Here is a 20,604-nt window from a genome sequence, read left to right on the forward strand (position 1 = left end):
TTTGTCGATTTGTAAAATGTATCAAATATATTTGGGAATTTTATCTTTAATTTATTTTTTTTAAGGAATGTTGCAATTTTTTAAGTTAAATACTTTAAATCGCTTCAGAAATGAATTAATGAGCGAATGTTCGATTTAAGGTGACTTTTCCAAATCTCCCCATCAATTCTACAGTAGCATTTTTTTTTAATGGTTCTTGCACTCCAGGTGTTACCAATGATTTGCATGTGCATTTAATGTTTATTTCCAGCAGAGGGCGGCAGAGAACAAGTCCTCTCCGACACAGGAGGCGATTCGGTTCCCATTCATGTGACGAAAGTATTTCAGTCGTGAGGGTTTCGAATCAGGGTTAGGATTTTAAATCCAGGTCTTGTTTTTTTTTTGTGTGTGTGTGTGGGGCTGATGAAGATATTTAAAGCTTTGGTGAGCCCTTCCAAGTTTCCCTTGTGCTTGCTTGCTTCCTTCCATACAACTCAGTCTTTCCTCTCTTCCTTTCATACACCCCATGTTCATTTCTTCCATGCTACCCGCCTTGTGTCTCTTCCTATTCAAACATTCTTTACTTCCTTTCCTCCATACCTCCCCACTTCTTTTCTTCCATCCTTCTCTTTCCTTTGATCGCATCCATTGCTCCTCTCTCCCATCCTTCTTTCCTTGAACCCTTTCTTTCAAACCATCCTTGTTTCTTTCCCTCAACCCCCCCGCTGTTCCTGAAATAATTTAAAAAGTGGAGACCCGTTTTTGAACAACGTGAGCAATTTACATAATAATCACATGACCACGGCTAATGAGATAATAATGAGGTGAAGCACAATTAAGCAACTGAAAAAAATAAGCAAAAAAAAAAAAAGTTCACCAAAAAAGAAAAAAAACCCACTTTGCTGCGATGTATGTATTGATCAGAAACACAACTTATCTTGAAAGTGTATTTTATTGTGGAAAAATTGTTACATGCGCCAAGTGGATTTAAGTGCTGAAAGCTGTTTTAGCAGCCACAATATTAGGGACACCCACATGATCTTTTTCCGATTCAAATAATTGTTTTTTATTTTTTTGAGAAACAAAACACAATAAACAATATTATTTTATACAGTTCATATTGGATATGATTAGCGTGTGCCGCTGTACCTAATGTTGTGGCCACTGAGTGTCCTTTGAAGACAAGCATGTAATCCCTGAAGAGAATAATTAATGGATCCCATTAACAGTCTTAATTCTTTATCGTTTTGTAATTTGCATATAAACATAACACGCACATTAGTGGATTATTGTTTTAAGAGGCTGATCCACCCTCCTACTACTGACACCACGACAATGTGAGAATACACATATTTGGTATGAATTTGCATAGTCGTTCAAATGCAGTTAAGAGTATACATTGAAATCGTGCGATTTGTCGCCGATTTTGAGCAAGTTTTTTTCTTCCCCCCATAGAATACTTTTTTCATCCCATTCAATGAATGGGTTTAAAAAAAAAAAAATGATTTGCAGCTGTTATCAGTGATCACTAAGTGTCCGCCATCCGCAATTTCTACATTATTGTAACTGTAACTTCGACTGTGGAACGTATCCCGCAATGAACAGAGGTTCACTGTATACATGTGTTTTTATGAAAACAACAAACCATTTTTATGATTCTCGTTCTCCTCATTCAGACGTTAGTAGCAAACAGTGGACGGATTCATATTCAAAAAACGAACGTTCATCTTGGCTTCAATCTCGAAGCTGTTCAGCAGCTGATAAAAGAACACAAACAACCAGATATTAATAATAAAGTTGTTGTTAAGATTATTGGAGACTTAACATCGCTCAGTAAGTCACTGTACTTTTGTGATTGTTCGCAATATTGTATTTTTTTCAGTAGCACTCGAGTGAGGCATTTTTAACATACTAAGCCAATAAAGATGATTCTGATTGTTATGTTGAAGTTATTGTTATGACAGAATCACGGCAGGCACCCACCTTGAGGAAGTGCTCGAACGTGATGCCCTCGTAGAACTCGTCAGGCTCCTGCGAGTAGCAAGTGGAAAATTGATGACCACATAAGGCGTGTCACAACTAGCGCAACGAGTCCTGAATGTACCATGTGACCCATGGTTATGCCCGCCACCTCCAGCATGGCAGCGTCCGCGATGCTGACGGCCATTTCCTTGCTGATGTGCACGCTGCGAGATAGGAGCTCCTCCACCACCTGCCCACACATAGAGAATATTTTATTCACATTCAAGAGACACACTAAGGACGTAGCAAAGAAAGCTTGCTTTTTCTTTGGCTTTTTGGAGACTTTTTGAAAAGATGGAACAAGACATGAGTGATTATTAATTATTTAAAATTCTTAAAAAGGACTCAGGACAGATCGTCAAGTATCGATTTGTGAAAAAAATATTGAAATGAACCATCTATGGACATATGGGGTTCCTGCCTAACAGCAAGCATAAAGGGTGTTGTTCTCTTATTCAGAACTGGTGCTATGAAAAACACACTTGGGCTGACTCACATGTCTGTACTCCGCCAGGGTTATGGTTCCATCATTGTCCGAGTCGTGCATGTTGAATAAAACTGCCCACAAAAAGACACAACAGGCAATTTATACATATTAAAAAAAAAAAAAAAAAAAGCATTGAAAAATCCAAAGAAAACAGTCAGCCTACATCTCAGCTTCTCTCTGCGGACGCTGTCACGCTCCTCATCTGTCATGCTGAGCGACGGTGGCTTGAAGTGGGACATGACCACCACAAACTCCTCCAGGTGGATCTCCTCCAGCGAGCCCTCTTCGGGTGGGATTAGGTTCCTGTAAAAATTTGGAGGGGAGGTGGTGGGGGGGGGGGGGGGGGGGGGGGGGGGTTAGCTGAACAACACATATTTATGCATGTGTGATAAGGAATCACGGCCTGGCACCTCCTGTCAAAGAAAGCCTCAATGATCTGCGCTCGGATGGGATTCCAGGCGAGGTCGTGGATGGCGTAGAAGTGTTCTCTCCTGTAGTAGACAACACACAGACACACATAAAAGAAAAATATTGAGCGTCAGTCGGCGTTTCCAACAAGGCCTTGCTACTGTCACTGAGACGCTCAGTGACAGCTGCAGCCCGTTGGACAGGTTTCGAACTTCCATCTACGGATCGCATAAAAGAATTCAAAGTACCGCAGGGTGTCTTCATTGTGGCTCAAGTGCTTGAATCTATTGTGGAGAACCCCAATCTGCTCATAGGTGACTGCAAACACCAAAGCACATCGTTGAGATCCCTATATAGATCTGTGTTGAGAAAACAAAACAAAACACTTCATCCCCCAATAAATTTGTGTGTGTGTGTGTGTGTGTGTGTGTGTGTGTGTGTGTGTGTGTGTGTGTGTGTGTGTGTGCGCGCTTCTGCGTGTTATACTACCCCCTGGTGGCGAAGGCGCACAAACCTGAAGGAGCCGCACAACGAATGAAAGCATGAAATATGAAATGATGAGGCACAAGGCAACCCTGTACATAATATAGAAGTTAATTTCTGTTGTGTCTTATGTTTCATTGAATGCAGCAGAATATTACATTATTTACAAGTAAACCCGAGCTGGCACATCCCGATATGACTCCCACGCACAGAAGCACACACTCACTGGATGCTTCATTCGGTAAGCTTGCACACCTAAATAAGATACCCCCACTCTAAATACACCGAAGAAATAATGTTTACGGTATTTATTTGTTTATTTTTAAACAATAGACAATAGTTGCAAATTTTTAACCACCAAAAACTATTACATTTGTGGAACCTCGTGGAACAAACCAAACATATCGTAGAAATAAATGGAGAAAAAGATACAAAACTAAAAGAATATACAGTATTAAAAATATTAACCAATATCATAGCATATTTAATTCAATTATATTTGGCGAAGAATTACGTTGCATCACAGTGAAACCTGTTTCTAATATTTTGACTCGGCATGGTTCTCTCTTTTTAACCTCATTACTTTGTGCGGCTGTACCTAATTAAGTGGCTCGCGGGTGTAAGGGTAACATTGCACAATTCCACAAACTACTCCAAAGTCAGAATTTAGTGTCGCAAGCACCCAAAATACTCACAGCCTGTCTTTTCCGCCAGTTGTCTGTACTCGGGAGGACCAGATAGTGACTGCCAAATGCCCATCTCTTTCACAGACTATGTATTAAAATAATGTTAAAAATTTTTAAAAGTCCAAAAGGACATGTGGTACTGGTCGTATTCGTGGTGGTAGACGCCTCGTCAGCAATCTTGAAGCCTAACTTCGAGGGAACATGTTTGTTTCGCACTCGCGTTCACCTAACTGTGTTGAGACAAACACGACAGGCTTCATCCCGAGAAGAGCAAGCATTACTTCCGCAATCAATACACATGACGTCACACGTCAGTGCACTCCAACTTCAACAGTTAAAATCGTTTTTGTTTTATTCATCTATATTTATAGGCAAGTCATATGAGTATAGTAAAGCATCTATACCTTTTATCTCTCGATCTCTTTTAATTTTAAATGACTGTTGGAGTTTTGTTTTTTGTTTTTGGTCGTTTGTTCCCCGTATGTTGTTTTGGACGGCGTAGTAATGAGCCGATTAGAAACAGGTGTGCCCAGTAGTGGTAGAAAGACTCCCGATTGGCTGACAACCCGGAAAAAGGGAAATGAGGAAGGTGTTTTGAGCCGGAATGAGACGACAATGGGCGAAGAGGAAATAAGATAAGATAAGCGAAACTACTGTTTGTATGCTTCCATCTTGTTTTGTTCTTATTTCACACATGCCTGACCTTTTGCTCAGTAGATTACAGAGCGAGTGAAAGCCCCAAATACCATACAAAACTAACGTCAAATATTAACAAGGTAACTGGATGGTGTGCACAATCACATCACAATACAGGTACGGTGCTGCACTATAAAATGGCTGCTGTTATTCTTATGGGATATTGGGGGGAGTAATCATTCGCAGCCGGTGTGTTACGAGAACTCGTCCAATTCACTTAATTAAATGCTCTTTCACAAGATGGAAGTAGGTTCTGTACATCCATAATTTGTGTATCGATTTGTTGATATTCATACAACAGATTACACCAAGAGTAAGTAAATGTGTGATGAATTGAAATAAGATCATTATCATTGACGCCCCTGCTGAGCAGAGAGATGACATTACATGGCTGTTTCCTGTATTCTGTGTGTGTGTTCAAGTTGCAGTTGGTTGAGGGTAAATTATTATCATAACCTCGATGTCACTCTCCTTCCCTGTAGAGTGCACTTGGTTCTTGCAGGTTGGGGAAACATTTGTGCATACAGGATCTGTGTGTGTGTAAATCATGCAACCCAATCTGCGCGCCCGTGTGTAAATCATGCAACCCAATCTGCTGCTCTTGGCCCTGCGGTAAAATACCTTCTGTGAACTGGGTGTGGACTTGAACGCGCCATCCTGTCACTTTGTAACAGGTTCCAACAATGTCCGCATGTAAAAAAAAAAAAAAAAAAAATTAAAAAAAAGCAAAACAAAGAACCAGGGATCAAGCGTAGTCAAGTGAGGACTTGTTGGGTGCATGCCACAAGATGGTAGTATTCCACCAAGCAGTCCACACAAGTGCCAGTTCCAGTCGGTTGCTTTTGAGCTGAGGTCAGAGAGCGCTATTGTGGTCAAGGTTGTATACTTTGATTGTGTTGACTAGTAATTTTGTCGCAAAGGTATGTTTTGGTGATAAAATCCAGTCTTTGTTGTGGTTGATGTTACTGCTCGTGATGCATTGTATTTGAAAACTAATATCGCAATGCATAGAATATTTTTGCTTTTTGGGTGGGGGTGCCGCTTCCTCATCTGATCACTGACTCATTGCCTGATCTCGCCCCCCCCCCCCCCCCCTTCTTCCCCTGGCTACAGCCTGATGTAAGTCTCTCCAGCGCTGCATTGATCCTCATTTGCCAACCCCCATCTGCCCTTAAACTTCCTGCCTTGCCAGTCTCCCAGGACTCCACTCACTCTCCGTGGCCGTTTGGTGATCTGTTACAACCAATGACAACAAAGTGTGAGTTTGTTTTTTTTTCCCCATCCCATCCTGCTGTGGATTTCAGAGCATTACACGATCTGGCTCCAAACCCTTTCCCAATCTCCAGAGGCTCTTTATCTGGAGTTTGACGTTAAATGCGTTGCTGAACTTGTCGCATCAATTAAAAAAATCAATTCCACCTATTGCTGTTGTCCAGTGTACTGCAATTCAGTTTGACGAGGCAGTCTGCCTCTCATGCCGCATTAAAATGAATGCTCTTGTTCAATTCTGTCCAATGCCATGTTGAATAGGTTGAAAGAATTAAGAATAGTCTTATGTTAAAGAGTGATCTCAATAAGAACGTACTAATTATTGCGAAAGGTGTACTCCAATCTTATATTTGTTAAGCATAAAGTGCTTTTCGCTAACAATCACAAAGCATTAAGTAGGATAATTACATTTGTTTCAGCTAAAAGTGAGTGAATTATTTCATCAAAAAAAGCATTTTACATTTTCATTTCTTTCTTCAACTAACTTCAAATTAAACGGAAAGCCTTAAAGCACAACTGTTTGGCTACCCCTGGGATGGCATGTAGCCTACAACATATTGATGGCTTTATGTTTAACAAATGCTCAGTCGCCACTAAATTAGTATTCTGTACAATGGATTAAATTTAATGAAGCATTCAACTGGAGCCGGGAAAGCTACAAACAAACTTCTTTACTCTAGCTTTGTCTTTCTCATCATATGGGTTTATTTTTGTTGAGAGAGTGTAACCAATCAAATCCTAGAAGGCAGATTGCTTCACAGCTGTTTTGCAGTGCTGCCAAACGCTTGTAACGATCACAGCCTCAGCCTTCGCCACCTCCGCCGCAGACTTCGCCGCCGCCGCCCTCGCCGCCACCGCCCTCAACCAGCAGCTGTCACTCGTGGTGGTGAATCGGGAACTGTGACGGTGTCATTGGCATTCCAGAACTGATATACCGCCACTGATTATAGCTTGATGTCTTACTTGGAGTAGTGTGGACCGTTGTACTGTCTTCATCGAAATTTGAATTGCAGGTAAATGGCCTTGGAACGTGGCCGCTGTAAAGGCCAATCAACGTAGTATCAAGTGATGTTTCACAAGAAAGAGTGAGTTTCCCACTCACCCGAGCGAGATCCATTTCAATTGTCCCATTTGGCCGTGTCGCTCGGTGTGCGGCTGGCCTTGGCGGTGTGCGTAACCGACACAAAAAGAAATGAGCTGTCTACGGCAAGAACAACAGGCAATTGTGAAGCTGACTGAAGACATGCTTGGATGCTGAAATTCAGATTGAGGTTTTGCCCCGCGAAAAACGCCATTTATACCAGTCACAGGTGAAACGAACATGTGAGCATCTATTATCTACATATATATCTATATATGTATTTTATTTTTTTCTGCCTTGAATTGCGAGATGAGGAAAACGCCACCATAGCAAGGATTGATGCAATTGCTTCTATACCATCAATCTCTCCTCAAAAAGGAAAACACAACAACCCCCCCCCACCCCACCCCCATCTCTACGAGTCAATGTCCTTGATGCGTTCTCCCCGCGCGATACCGCAATGACCTTAGCGCGTTTTGTCTGACGGCAGCGCGTACGTGAGCACGCGGCACTGGGGCGGCTGTGGAATTGATTTGAATAAAGACGGCATGGAGAAAATGATGTTTGCGCCTCGAAATGGGAGAAGGGGTGGTCAAGGAGAGAGGGCAGCTGGTGCCTGCTTGGCATGCGCAAGGGGGGCTTCTAAGGGGAGGCCGAGAAGTTGACAGGGCGCCGCACTACTGCCTTGGACGACATCTGCTCACAGAGAAGAAGAGAAGATGAAGAAAAGATGTCCTGAGGGTGCTGAGCCTTTTTGCTTCTCCTCCCTTGCTTTCTGCTTCACTGAGCAGCGGCCAGCTCGAAGCATGTCCGACACATTCTGACATCCTTTACACAAGCATGCAAACAAAACCACTGGGCACAACACAACCGTATGGACAATTACCACTCGGCTACCACGGTGAACCCTCAGGCGCAAGGTCCCGATGTAATTAACGGCAGGTTTGCCGTTTCCTCAGTCCAAACAGTGTCTTCAATCCTAGAATGTTTCTTTTTGTGACACTTAAACGTATCAAGAAAAATGAGACTCAGGAAGGGCTTTTAATGGCAACGTTAGAATTGATTTACGTATGTACAGTATAACGAGAGGCTATATCATATCACTTTAAAGTAACCAGGTAAGGAAGACTTGTTGCGCACTTCTCCAAATAAAATCCCCAATCGTGCTTGCTTCAAGCTGTTAATTTGTCACCGCCCTAATAGTCAAATAAAACCCTATTTTTGTGTCAAGTAATCACGATTCATAAACATGATTTGTCATGGTGTTAAAAACCTTCGATTTATTCAACAAATAAAATGTTCCAAGTTTAATTATAACTTGAAAGAACAATCCGACACATCTCCGCACAGTAATCGTTTTTCTGTGATTATAATCAGAATCGAAATAGCTTTGTTGTTATTGTCCCGCAGGGTGCAATGAAATGGAACAGATACAACCTGTCCGAGAAAGAGAAAAACCATGAACACAAGGGGGATATAGAATAATAATACGCTGGGTCGCTTACAGCGCCCCGTGTTTGCAGTTGAAAACATAAGAGGTGGGGAGGGGGTGGAGGAAATCAAAACAACCCTGGACTGACCTCCTGTGAAGGGGTGTACGGTGCGGATTTCGTGGGTGGTGGGGGTGAAGTCAGCAAACAGGACACACAATTGGGGTGGGTGGGAGTGTTTTGCCGCAACATTACAGTCCAACCTGCAGGGGGCAGTCTTCACAGCCGACAGCACCGCCACCACTTCCCATTCTGCAGGTGCACCATAATAGGATCGACGGTGACGTGTATTGCATTTGTGTGATCACACGAGTGTGTATGCATGAGTCTCTCTAATACGATCATCATCGTGAGGAGCTCAAAACCGAAATCAGGATTTACTTTCAATCAATTGCCCAAACCCCGGTTGTGCCTAATGAAGTGTCCAGCGAGTGCATCTTCATGCCCTCGCGAGCCGCAGGTGGACCACATGGTGTTTGGCCTCTGCCATGAAGAGTTGCGCGTCTGTCTCCGCCGGCAAGGAAAAACACTCATAAATCAGCCGCTCGAAGACGAGGGAAGCGCTCGTGAAGAAGAATCACGGCCCATTTAATGGCAATAAAACGCCGCTTCCTCCTTTGTGCGCCGCGCTGACAGGAAAGTTGAGCCTTTGTGTGCAATTATTCATTGGGAGTGCCGTATGATCTGCCTTCACCGTAACTTGTGTGACAAGTGACGCCTTTTTAATGCCGCTCTCCCTTTGTTGGATGTGACAAGGCTTGTGTTTTTAAAGCCAAGGAGAAGCGTCGGTATGCCACTTTTTTCTCTCTTTGCCCGTTAAAACTTGAGTTGCGCTAATTAAGCCGAGTGTGGGTATTTATGAATTGGTCGTTCGCTCGTTACAAGCCCTAATGGAGGCATTTGTGTCATTGCACTGGGCTAAGGTGATAATCTTAATGACTGGCACTTTTTTGGCGGTGACCCCCTTTCTCAAATAAAGGTTGAAGCACGAAAAGTAGTTCTTGCCCAAATCTGATCTGTGCTCTGCATCAGTGAGCGTATTATGTAACGTATCGGGATGACATCTCTATTTGTTGCCCTTGGCGTGTCGCACGGGCCATGTAGGCCACAGCGAGGACCAAAACTGAGCGCGGAAGATAGTTTGCAGTACATCACGTGATGATAGTCATAAACCGTCAGTCCAGTGGGTGTTTTTGAGCAGAAGCCTGGAGAGCTGTTCGTAATTCACTGTGTCTAAAGCGGCAAATAAAGTTCAGATGTTCTAGTCGGCTTTTTGATTTCCGAAGAGAAGTCTGAGGTTTTCGTGCTGACAGCTATTTGGAACTGTTCGCAATTCGTTCCACCATGTCTAAAGACCGAAATAAAGTTCAGCTGTTCTAGTAGGTTACCGAACTAAGGCTGAAAATAATCTTCAGATTTTCTATTAGGCTTTTCCAGACTTTTTGTTTGTTTTCCTGTCGAACTCTGAAGGCTTAATGCTAATGCTGACTACTATTGGAACTGTTCATAATTCCCTCCACGTTGTTCACGGCCCCAGGTCCAGTCAATGCCACCGCTTTGCTTCGCTCTACAGTAGTTATGGTGATCTAACAGTGATGAGTAGCTTTGTGTTTGCACCAAACATATCAAAAACCTGAACCTCGGTTTCATCAGACCCGAACAAAATCTCGAAAACACATTTTGATAAATGTGTTTGGATAATAAATGAGTTTGACCAAAGAACGTCAGGTTGTAATTGTTAGTCCTCTCATGCAGCGTGCTATTGTGTTGGCCACCCGTGCGTCAGTGTCTGGCCTAGTTTGCCCTTAAAATGGACTGACGTACTGGCTGCACTGAAGGGCACGCGGGCCTTGTTAAGCAAATGAATCCAACCGGAGGGCGGGCGTGAACGTTCTGCTTCATGCCACGCTTTGCCCCGCTGTCGTTTCCCATATCTCAGCGGAATTATCTAAATACCTATTCCAAATTTTTAAAAAATGGAGACTTTTAAACTGATTTCATGGTGACGATCGTAAAGGTCACGGGCGGGAAAGGAGAGAAAAAAAAAAAACTCTCCAGGCGGGAATCTTATTTCGGATATGACTCACTGTATACTGTAAATCAAGGGTGTCAACTTTCTGTGCTCCAAAATTCAATTTTTGAAACACAGATGGGCCAGCAAATTGTAGATGACATGAAGCCGACATGTAAGATTGTTTATTTTCGTCGTGATTTTTTTTTTTTTTTTTTTCGTGATTTATACTTTTCAGTTTTGGTGTATTAAAAAATAGGAAGACATAAAACATTTAGCTCCATACATATAACATACAATAGTGGAGTGGGTCAAATGTGGCCCGTGGGCCTTACTTTGCCCACATCTGCTCCCTGCAGCCCTTGTCGTGCAAAACACACATTCCAATTGTGCAGCCATTTTTCCACCTCCTATGTAAATATTCCACTCGACGATTACGTGACGTGCATACGCATTAAGTGGGGACATCTGTTTGAAGCCCTCGAGCCTTCCAGAAAGATGTGCGGGGTGTCGTCGAGGTGATTGGCTCCTCCTGCGGCAGAATACCAAATGATCGGCCCAAGAACAGGGAGCCGCAACGAAGGCTTGCGGTCGTTCCCTCTGGGTCGCGTTGTCCCAGCACCCCAAATTGACCTCATATTCATTTTTAATTTTTAGTGTGTTCCAACAGCAGAAAGTGACTGAAATCAATGTTCCTAGCCCGGCACGGCCACCTTTGTTGTGACCTCAAAAAGTCGACGCCGCTCCAAACAAACAAAACAAAGTCATTCATTTTGTAGCATCAATTCAAAGCACAATCTGGAACATTGTTAGGTAAGCAAAATGGACAGTTTTTCTAGCACTTCCTGCGTTATGCTATTCCGCATGACAAACGGTTGATGTAGTGACAAGTACGCGGTAATGTTAGCCAAGGAACATCATGTCGAACACTGTGTTGGTGCTGCAAGTAATGGTTCATGCTAATGAGGCACTCTAAAGGGGACGTCAACCCCAAAATTTTCATTACCAGATGTTCTTTGCAGCCCCACTAGTGTAAACACGACATTCTGATTCATGTTGCATTTTTGGAATGTCCAATCCACCCATTTGTGCCCAGTTCAGGGGGCGGCCATTTTGACGATTGCCGTTGACTGAAAATGACATCACGCGGATTTTCAGTCAAAGTGGATTTTTTTTTTTTCCTCCTCTTTGTTGTTGTGCCGGGCATCACCTCCATTAATAATTGATTTGCAGTGTTGACACATGGGCTGTATTCTGTTTTCTCTGCAGGCTTTTTTTTTTCTTTTTTCTGTGCGTTCATCTAGCGTCATCTTGATACGAGCCGTCATCTTTATCGCCAAGGTCAACCAATTGCTGATGGCTGTTTTCATGACTGTCAGGCCCGGGTCCTTGCACCCGCTACGCCGAGTGGGATTGATGAGGATTTAGTGGTCGTGGAGGGCGCGGGGGTGACAAACTTGACAGGGCGGCGGCGTTTTGCTGAACATTCGCGGCCAGGAAAAATGTCAGAATGAAAGGTTATGCTTTGACAACTGGATTTAAATAAGACGTACAGCAACAAGTCGATGCAAAGCTAGCAACTTTATTGGTTCATTCAATGAAGTGACCAGAGCCGTAATGTTTGCACAAACTCCATTTGGATTAATATATGCTATGGATATAAAAAGTCTACACACCCCTGTTGTAATGTGAGTTTATATTAAAAAAAAAAAAAAAAAGGATTAACCATTTGAAAACTTTTTCCACCATTGTGACCTATAATCTGTACAATCAGATTGAAAAGTAATAAAAGTCATGATGTTGCACAAGTGTGCACACCCTCTTCCAAGTGGGAGGTGCCTGTGTTCACAATCAACCAATCACACACGTGCCACCCATTAAAGCGTCTCATATTAATGCACAAACCTCCATTTGGATTAATATATGCTATGGATATAAAAATTCACCCCCCCCTGTTTTAATTTGAGTTTTTATTAAAAAAAAAAAAAAAAAAGGATTAACCATTTGAAAACTTTTTCCACCATTGTGACCTATAATCTGTACAATCAGATTGAAAAGTAATAAAAGTCATGATGTTGCACAAGTGTGCACACCCTCTTCCAAGTGGGAGGTGCCTGTGTTCACAATCAACCAATCACACACGTGCCACCCATTAAAGCGTCTCATATTAACCGCAAATGAATTCTAGATGCTCTACTAGGCTTTTCCTGACTTTTGGTGTTGTTTTGCTTCCTTTGCAGAAGCCTGAATGTTTTATGGCCTCGATGTTACACCTCAGTGACGCCGTGCTGTGTCCTCCCATGCTGTTCTGTCCATTTACACGTGTGGGAGGTAGGTATAAAAATCTTTACTTGAGACCTCATCGGGGCAAGGTAGCGACATATACTGTGTGACATTGTCCGTTGCCTGACCTCTTTGCAAACAAGGTCCCTTGCGCAGTCTTTCTTCCACAGCATTTTTAGAATTAGGCGGAGAGACTTGGTTTAGTTTTACACTTAATGTGTGGGCAGACACTCTACACACCCAACTGCAATGCTACCTTCACTTAGGCATGCTCCAAATTACAAGCCATAAATTGCCTATAAAACTGCAAAGCCCAAGCTGTCGAATACTGATGGCCACACGTTTGTCCAAATGATCCCTAAAACGAAAAAGGAAATGTATAGCGACTTTTCACACACCCCCAGAGTTCTCTGACGTGCACTATATTTTCATTCCATCATACCATCGTAAACCTTTAAAGCCCCTTTTAACCTTGACTGTCATTGCTTTGTGCGAGATTTGTGGTTTTCGTTCTAATTGTTTATCAGGGTGCTTCTCATTCAGCCAGAGACGTAGATCCATAACAACGTAAAGCCGCAGTCATCCGTCAACCTAAATGACGTCTCGACTCCCAACAAGCATACGAGTCACATGCAGATCTGTGCTTTGAGCTTTACTCAGTGAATGAGGAAATGGCAGAGGAATAAAAACACGAGGCTCCCTTTTTTTTTTTTTTTTTTTAATGCAGCATTAAACCCCAGCCGATTAGATTTGGACCGCAGACTTCTTGTCCAGACTGCGGCACTTTCTATATTCGAGCTCTGACATCCCTGCTTAAATCTATTGGCCATCAAATTCTTATTTTAGCTCAATCATCCAGTAAAGTCGCAGAAAATGAACATCCTTTTTTTTCTTGTTATACTTCTTTCACAATAGTTCCAATAGAATGCGGTTTTATTTTGCTGGAACCTTTTCATTGGTTGGACTGACCCCTTGCCTCACACAAAATCTTCATAATTCATCTTTTGTGGGAATTCTTTTGGGTAAACTTCTTTTCCGACACAAAGCGCGGTCCATTAAAAAAAGCTTGACTGAGTTTATTGTGCAACAACCGCATCGAGAATGAATTAGGTGGAGAACTAACAGTTGTACTGTTAGAATTCGACCATTTTTCGGAAAAAAAATCCACCTTTTGTGTCCAAACTGCCGTCACAATGCCACCTTTTTGCCTTTTTGTAGTTTGCCTCAATGTCGTTAAGAGAAAAGTGAGAAACTCACTGGTATGGAAAGTTGTATGAACATTTTCTTCCACCCCCCACAATATCCAGTGTATCTTGTAAGACAATTAAGCACATGACTGCATCTTCCCAGTGAAGTATTTTTTTTCTCCCCCACCCACGAGCAGTGCCACTTTTGGCCTATTAGTGCAGATAGTACAGATAAATGTCGAGGGTAGCGAAAAATGCTATTGGTTTCCAGAGACTCGATTGCTCCAATATGCCAAAAATGTTTCCACACTCTGTTTGAATCAAGTTTTGGGTATGATGTTCGACTTTGGTGACCGTGAGGAGTTAGGGTGTTTCGACACTGCGAGCGGCTACTCACGACTGCGACTTTGTCTCGAATTTTCGAACCATATGTTTTTTTTTAAGGGCTATCCCAAATTTCCGTTAGTTCGTCTCTTTCGTTTGACATCAAATTTTAACCTTACGTGAAGGGGACTTTCTTTTGACAAAATGATGCGCTTTGTTTGGTCAGCGTTTTGAAATACGGCACATTTAATGAAGTAAACGTTTAAGTTTAAGTTTGTCTTGGACAAGCATTATCACAAAGCCACGTCCCCTCCCGCCCCCCCAAAAGTAATCATTGAAGTGATGACGGCTGAAGCCCACAGAGATAAACTGAAGATTTTTAAAATTCTACTCCTGTCAGGTTATTTATGACTGCTGGATATGCGAGCGTAAAAAAGAAAAAGAAGGGAAAAAACACACTGTACGACTTTTCCGATAAGCTGTCTTCTTACTTGATATCATTAGAGTTTGTTTCGACTGGCGGGCGCTTCCCACGTGGTCCCGTTTCTTATCTGAGGGCGGCAGCTTGAATGTTTGATCCCTCTGATGTTCTATCACCTTCAAGGCAAGTCGACAAAAAAGAACGACAGCGGTTTACAGCTTTCCCAAATGATGACACCGCGCGTCCTCCGGCCTCTTCTCCAAATCTCCAAAAGTGCGGAGAACCACCCCGAGAGTGTCCCTTAGTGGTGTATTTGATGTTAGTGACTCATGAATAATTTGTCGTTTTGAAAAAGAGATGAAGACTGTCTGTTAGACAAACCAACAGGAGGAAAAAAAATAAATCTACCTCATCTGAATTGGGAGTACTTTGTTGACCGAGATGATTGAATTTTTGCGGCATGTCATCTTTGCTCAAAGCAGCGTGGGTGCCGCTTTTTGGGAACCGTCGCAAGCAGGGGGATTTTTTTTTTTCTCAGTGTTTCGGAAAGCGCGGCGCACGGACCTGATGGTGTCGCAGCACATCACGGAGGAAAATGACTCTTAAAATCACCCGGTACACCTGGATAATTGGCCAGCATCCGGATAATGGCCCAGCATAATCTCTGTCGAGACATCTGAAAATTTGGCTTTTGCTAACTGTTTTCCTGACAAATTAATGATGGAAAAATCACCCACCTCACCACAGATCAAAGTATAATTACTCTGAATAATCTTTTAAGAGACATCCGATAATTGAGCTTTGATCCGGACGGATTTTACCCCCATAGAGTTTCTTGCTCAAAGTTGGCACTGACCACAAATCGTAAATGTTGAAAATATTTCAAATTTAAAACTGTTAGGTTGACTATTTTGTGAGCAATTTGCGGTGGATAAAAAAATCACTTTTAATACAGGATAATCGCTCCGGATAATCTTTTCCAGAAAACCGATAATCGGACCTTTGCTGACTTGGATCGAAGGAGGAGTAAAATGGATAAATTCTGACGGATTTTCCGTATGCGTGAACTAGAGATGCAATGATTAATCGACATCTTATCGATAATCAAATTAATTTAGGATTTTTAAAATCGATTAATTGTGTGGAACCTTATTTTTAAAATGAATGCTCAGGATTTCAGCTTCATAATGAATATCTGATTTCTGGAGAACCAAAGCATTTCCTGGGACTTCAGAAGATGATGATCAACATTTTTGCCAAATTTTCTGAGATGTTGCGGATTAAATTAGTAGCTGCTTAATTAATTTATATATCAAAATAATGTTTTGCTTTCGGTTAAAGGGATGAAAATCAACATGTTTTAAAAAAAATCTGATTCATCAGCAAAGTAATAGTCATAAATTGATTCATATGACTATATTTCTTACAAATTGGGGAGGAAAAATACCTCGTAACATTCTCTGCACCACAGGATAATCTTTTACAGACACGTGATAAGTGGTTTGATGACTTTGACCGAAACAGAAGAACAAAACCGCTCAAATTGGGTGCATCTGGATGACAAGAAGCTGGTGTTGCTGGCTTCCGTCCTATCTACGCGTTCACGCTTGCACTCGCATTGTCAGATAATCCGATGCAAATCCAATTTTTATTTGGAAAAGGCCTTATTCTGATCCAAAGATATCAAAATTTTCCTCTTTGCGCTTCCACGAGCCGTATCCTAATTGTGCCACTGCAGAAGGAACAAAAATGTGGAATTGTGTCACTTGAAGCATGCAGTATAAATCCAGCCAAACCTAATCCAGAGTTCTGGACTGTCACCGTGCCACCTGGGGGGGCGCAACCTGCAAATTCTTCATTGTCACGTTCCCCCTCCAAAAAAATGTGTCGCCATTCTTGGATAGCCATTACTTTCTCAAATGAAGTACATGACAGTGCGCCTCGTCGAAGCGAGCTGGTAAAGCGACGTGGCGAGATTGCATAAGCAGTCACGCCCCGCAAACTAATCTGGCAGTTTGATATCCACCATGATGCTCCAGTGGAGGAGATTAATACTCCTCCTGCTCGCACACAATAGCGGACGTAAGGGAAGTGCGTTAATGGGTGCCAACCATCTCAATCACGGCTGCGGCATCAATCTCACTCTTACCACCTCGACATCTTAATTGGCACGCAATCACGTGCGGCTTGGATAACAAAAACATTGTGGGATCAGTGAGGGGAAACAAGCAGGTATACGAATGCAAATGTGTTTAAAAAAAAGATGCAGACACTAAGCGAAAATGAAATTCTAAACAGATGTAATTCTCGATCCCAAATGGAATTTCTGCATTGTTATTCATTGAAGGCATGCCCGGATTAAGGGAGTCGCCTCTCCCGCAAACTCGCAAAAAGCCAACAGCGATATATTGCCATTTAAGCCAATGAAGGTGCAATGATGTCGGCTGGGTTTTATTTCTGCAGATGGACACCCAACATACACGTATCGATAATCAAATTAATTTAGGATTTTTAAAATCGATTAATTGTGTGGAACCTTATTTTTAAAATGAATGCTCAGGATTTCAGCTTCATAATGAATATCTGATTTCTGGAGAACCAAAGCATTTCCTGGGACTTCAGAAGATGATGATCAACATTTTTGCCAAATTTTCTGAGATGTTGCGGATTAAATTAGTAGCTGCTTAATTAATTTATATATCAAAATAATGTTTTGCTTTCGGTTAAAGGGATGAAAATCAACATGTTTTAAAAAAAATCTGATTCATCAGCAAAGTAATAGTCATAAATTGATTCTTATGACTATATTTCTCACAAATTGGGGAGGAAAAATACCTCGTAACATTCTCTGCACAACAGGATAATCTTTTACAGACACGTGATGAGTGGTTTGATGACTTTGACCGAAAGGGAAGAAAAAACCGCTCAAATTGGGTGCATCTGGATGACAAGACACAGGATAATCTTTTACAGACACGTGATAAGTGGTTTGATGACTTTGACCGAAACAGAAGAACAAAACCGCTCAAATTGGGTGCATCTGGATGACAAGAAGCTGGTGTTGCTGGCTTCCGTCCTATCTACGCGTTCACGCTTGCACTCGCATTGTCAGATAATCCGATGCAAATCCAATTTTTATTTGGAAAAGGCCTTATTCTGATCCAAAGATATCAAAATTTTCCTCTTTGCGCTTCCACGAGCCGTATCCTAATTGTGCCACTGCAGAAGGAACAAAAATGTGGAATTGTGTCACTTGAAGCATGCAGTATAATCCAGACAAACCTAATCCCGAATTCTGGACTGTCACCGTGCCACCTGGGGAGGGGGGGGGGGCGCAACCTGAAAATTCTTCATTGTCACGTTCCCCCTCCAAAAAAATGTGTCGCCATTCTTGGATAGCCATTACTTTCTCAAATGAAGTACATGACAGTGCGCCTCGTCGAAGCGAGCTGGTAAAGCGACGTGGCGAGATTGCATAAGCAGTCACGCCCCGCAAACTAATCTGGCAGTTTGATATCCACCATGATGCTCCAGTGGAGGAGATTAATACTCCTCCTGCTCGCACACAATAGCGGACGTAAGGGAAGTGCGTTAATGGGTGCCAACCATCTCAATCACGGCTGCGGCATCAATCTCACTCTTACCACCTCGACATCTTAATTGGCACGCAATCACGTGCGGCTTGGATAACAAAAACATTGTGGGATCAGTGAGGGGAAACAAGCAGGTATACGAATGCAAATGTGTTTAAAAAAAAGATGCAGACACTAAGCGAAAATGAAATTCTAAACAGATGTAATTCTCGATCCCAAATGGAATTTCTGCATTGTTATTCATTGAAGGCATGCCCGGATTAAGGGAGTCGCCTCTCCCGCAAACTCGCAAAAAGCCAACAGCGATATATTGCCATTTAAGCCAATGAAGGTGCAATGATGTCGGCTGGGTTTTATTTCTGCAGATGGACACCCAACATACACGCGCACCTCAGACTATCCTCATATTTAATAACTCGGATAGCACCAAGGACATGATTACTTAAGCCTTGTTGTCGTTTGAAGAATTTACCAAATCAAAACATCAATGGAGTCTGCTGTCAAACTAAACATCAAACCAAGAGAATGACTTGTTTTGTCTTTCAAACAACCATGAAACGATGCCAGCTGCTTGCTTCATACTATGAAGCAATGCGAAACACCATCGATGGTTTAATGATTAGCATCAAGAGTCGTGGTTTTACATTCCCTTAAACAACTGATTTATTTTTTATGAAAACACAGTGCATATCAACGCCGTCCTGTGAAAATTGCGCATGTCCATTTTTGTCATTTTTTTACGTTAATGGGATGTCCGCATTTGGTTGTAATACGTTTAGATGGCTGTTGGGCACACGCCGCTGATCAATGGTGACAACTGAGGCAGGATGCACCAAAGCTCCCGGGCCAGAATCCAACACGTGTCCTGGTTTCATGCCCGGTGTTCAACTGGGGACCTCGTAATGTCTCTGCCTTCCAGCTCTACTGGGCTGCTTTGATACTTAGTCTGCACTACTGAAAGGACTAAAATGTACACCTCCACGTACAACATTTGTACTTGGTAGAAGTAATAAACTAGTGGCTGATTACTTCCTCTTTTGAACCAGTCAGATCTGAGACTCGCCCCCGTGAGCCTTCGTGAAGTGACATTGGCGTTTTTCGGTCCTATGATTGGTTGAGCTAATGGACTTCTGTGTTCACTACTCTGATTGCTTGATCTTGATATGGGCCCCAGAAATTGTTTACAGGGCAGGACAATGTTGGACATGATTAAAAATATGTTTTCAGCACACATTTTTTTCATGAGAAAGTGGACATTGTGAGGATATGTCAACCAAAACAGTTTTTGGCTGACTTGTTTGCTGTCGCAGGGCCCGAACCTCCGCTCGCTCGCTCGCTCGCGTTCGCTCGGTGGTTTTTGGGCTTGGTGTTTTTTTTGCCACTGGTGGTTCTAGCTGCTCGTGGCGAACCCAATGGGTCGACCGCTGCTTGTGTTCCAACAATGGAGGCCTGTGGTTTGACGTCGCTGGGTCCGAAACTCCGCTCCTTCGCTCGTCCGTGTGGCTCGTCCGAATGCTAATGTCAAACGGGAAACATATTTTTGGGACACTTTGAGGGTGCCACATATGAGCGCTACTGTGACCTTACACAGCAGCAAAATCGACGCCACAGCATCTCTGCTGAGCACAAATTATTTTAGTGATTATTTTTTTATGTTGTAGTCCAAAAGTGAGGACTCTTGTTTTATTCTGGATGGAGGGAAATGGTCCAGTGCCTGCCTGACGCATCGAGATAATCTTCTTCACTGACCCCCTACTCCCTCCCAACCCTTTGTTTGTTGGGGACCCGATGGCTGCTTTCCTATCAGGATCAATGTCTTGTTCCAGAGATAAAAGGCCCGCAGTAGAGTGGGGCCAATAAGATACCAAGGGGAAGTGAATCAAAATCACCAATATGATCCAGAAGACCCCTTTTGAATTATTTTCCAGCATATGTTTCCGACTATTATCCAATTTTATTTATCTTGTTGTATTTGTCGTCAAGAGATTGCTTTCATTGATTTTAATTGAAATTAACTGATATTAAAAAAAACAAACATTTGAGACTTTTGCATGTTGTTCTTTTGAAAGGGATATAACATTATGTTTGGACCTGTCACATGTATTCAAAACGGAATTTTCATTGGAAGAAGGAATAAGCTTTTGCTGTTCAACCTTGTCATGCCTTTTTAAATTGATTTTTTTT

General features: G+C 42.4%; 2 protein-coding genes across 3 annotated transcripts in view; one reads left to right on the forward strand and one right to left on the reverse strand.

Annotated features, from left to right (window-relative positions):
* Positions 1-912: 912 nt before the first annotated feature.
* On the reverse strand, positions 913-4,350 carry tescb (tescalcin b). The gene is made up of 8 exons (XM_019872181.1): positions 4,075-4,350; positions 3,145-3,214; positions 2,899-2,979; positions 2,652-2,791; positions 2,498-2,559; positions 2,084-2,191; positions 1,963-2,010; positions 913-1,736 (listed from the first exon to the last, which is right to left on the reverse strand). Exons 1-8 carry the CDS (start codon positions 4,136-4,138, stop codon positions 1,659-1,661), a joined length of 651 nt encoding a protein of 216 aa, XP_019727740.1. The 5' UTR covers positions 4,139-4,350; the 3' UTR covers positions 913-1,658.
* Positions 4,351-4,624: 274 nt separating this feature from the next.
* The window catches only part of cabp7b (calcium binding protein 7b), a 68,597-nt gene continuing 52,617 nt past the window's right edge, over positions 4,625-20,604 (forward strand). The window contains exons 1-3 of one of the 2 annotated variants that reach the window (XM_019872183.1): positions 4,625-4,878; positions 5,875-6,019; positions 12,853-12,943. The gene's annotated coding sequence lies outside the window, so the exon portion shown is untranslated. Of the gene's footprint in view, positions 6,020-12,852; positions 12,944-20,604 lie in introns of both variants that reach the window. The other variant, XM_019872182.1, reaches the window with a different exon arrangement.

Source organism: Hippocampus comes, unplaced genomic scaffold (genome assembly GCF_001891065.2).
Source record: "Hippocampus comes isolate QL1 unplaced genomic scaffold, H_comes_QL1_v1.1 scaffold260, whole genome shotgun sequence".
Taxonomy (NCBI): domain Eukaryota; kingdom Metazoa; phylum Chordata; class Actinopteri; order Syngnathiformes; family Syngnathidae; genus Hippocampus; species Hippocampus comes.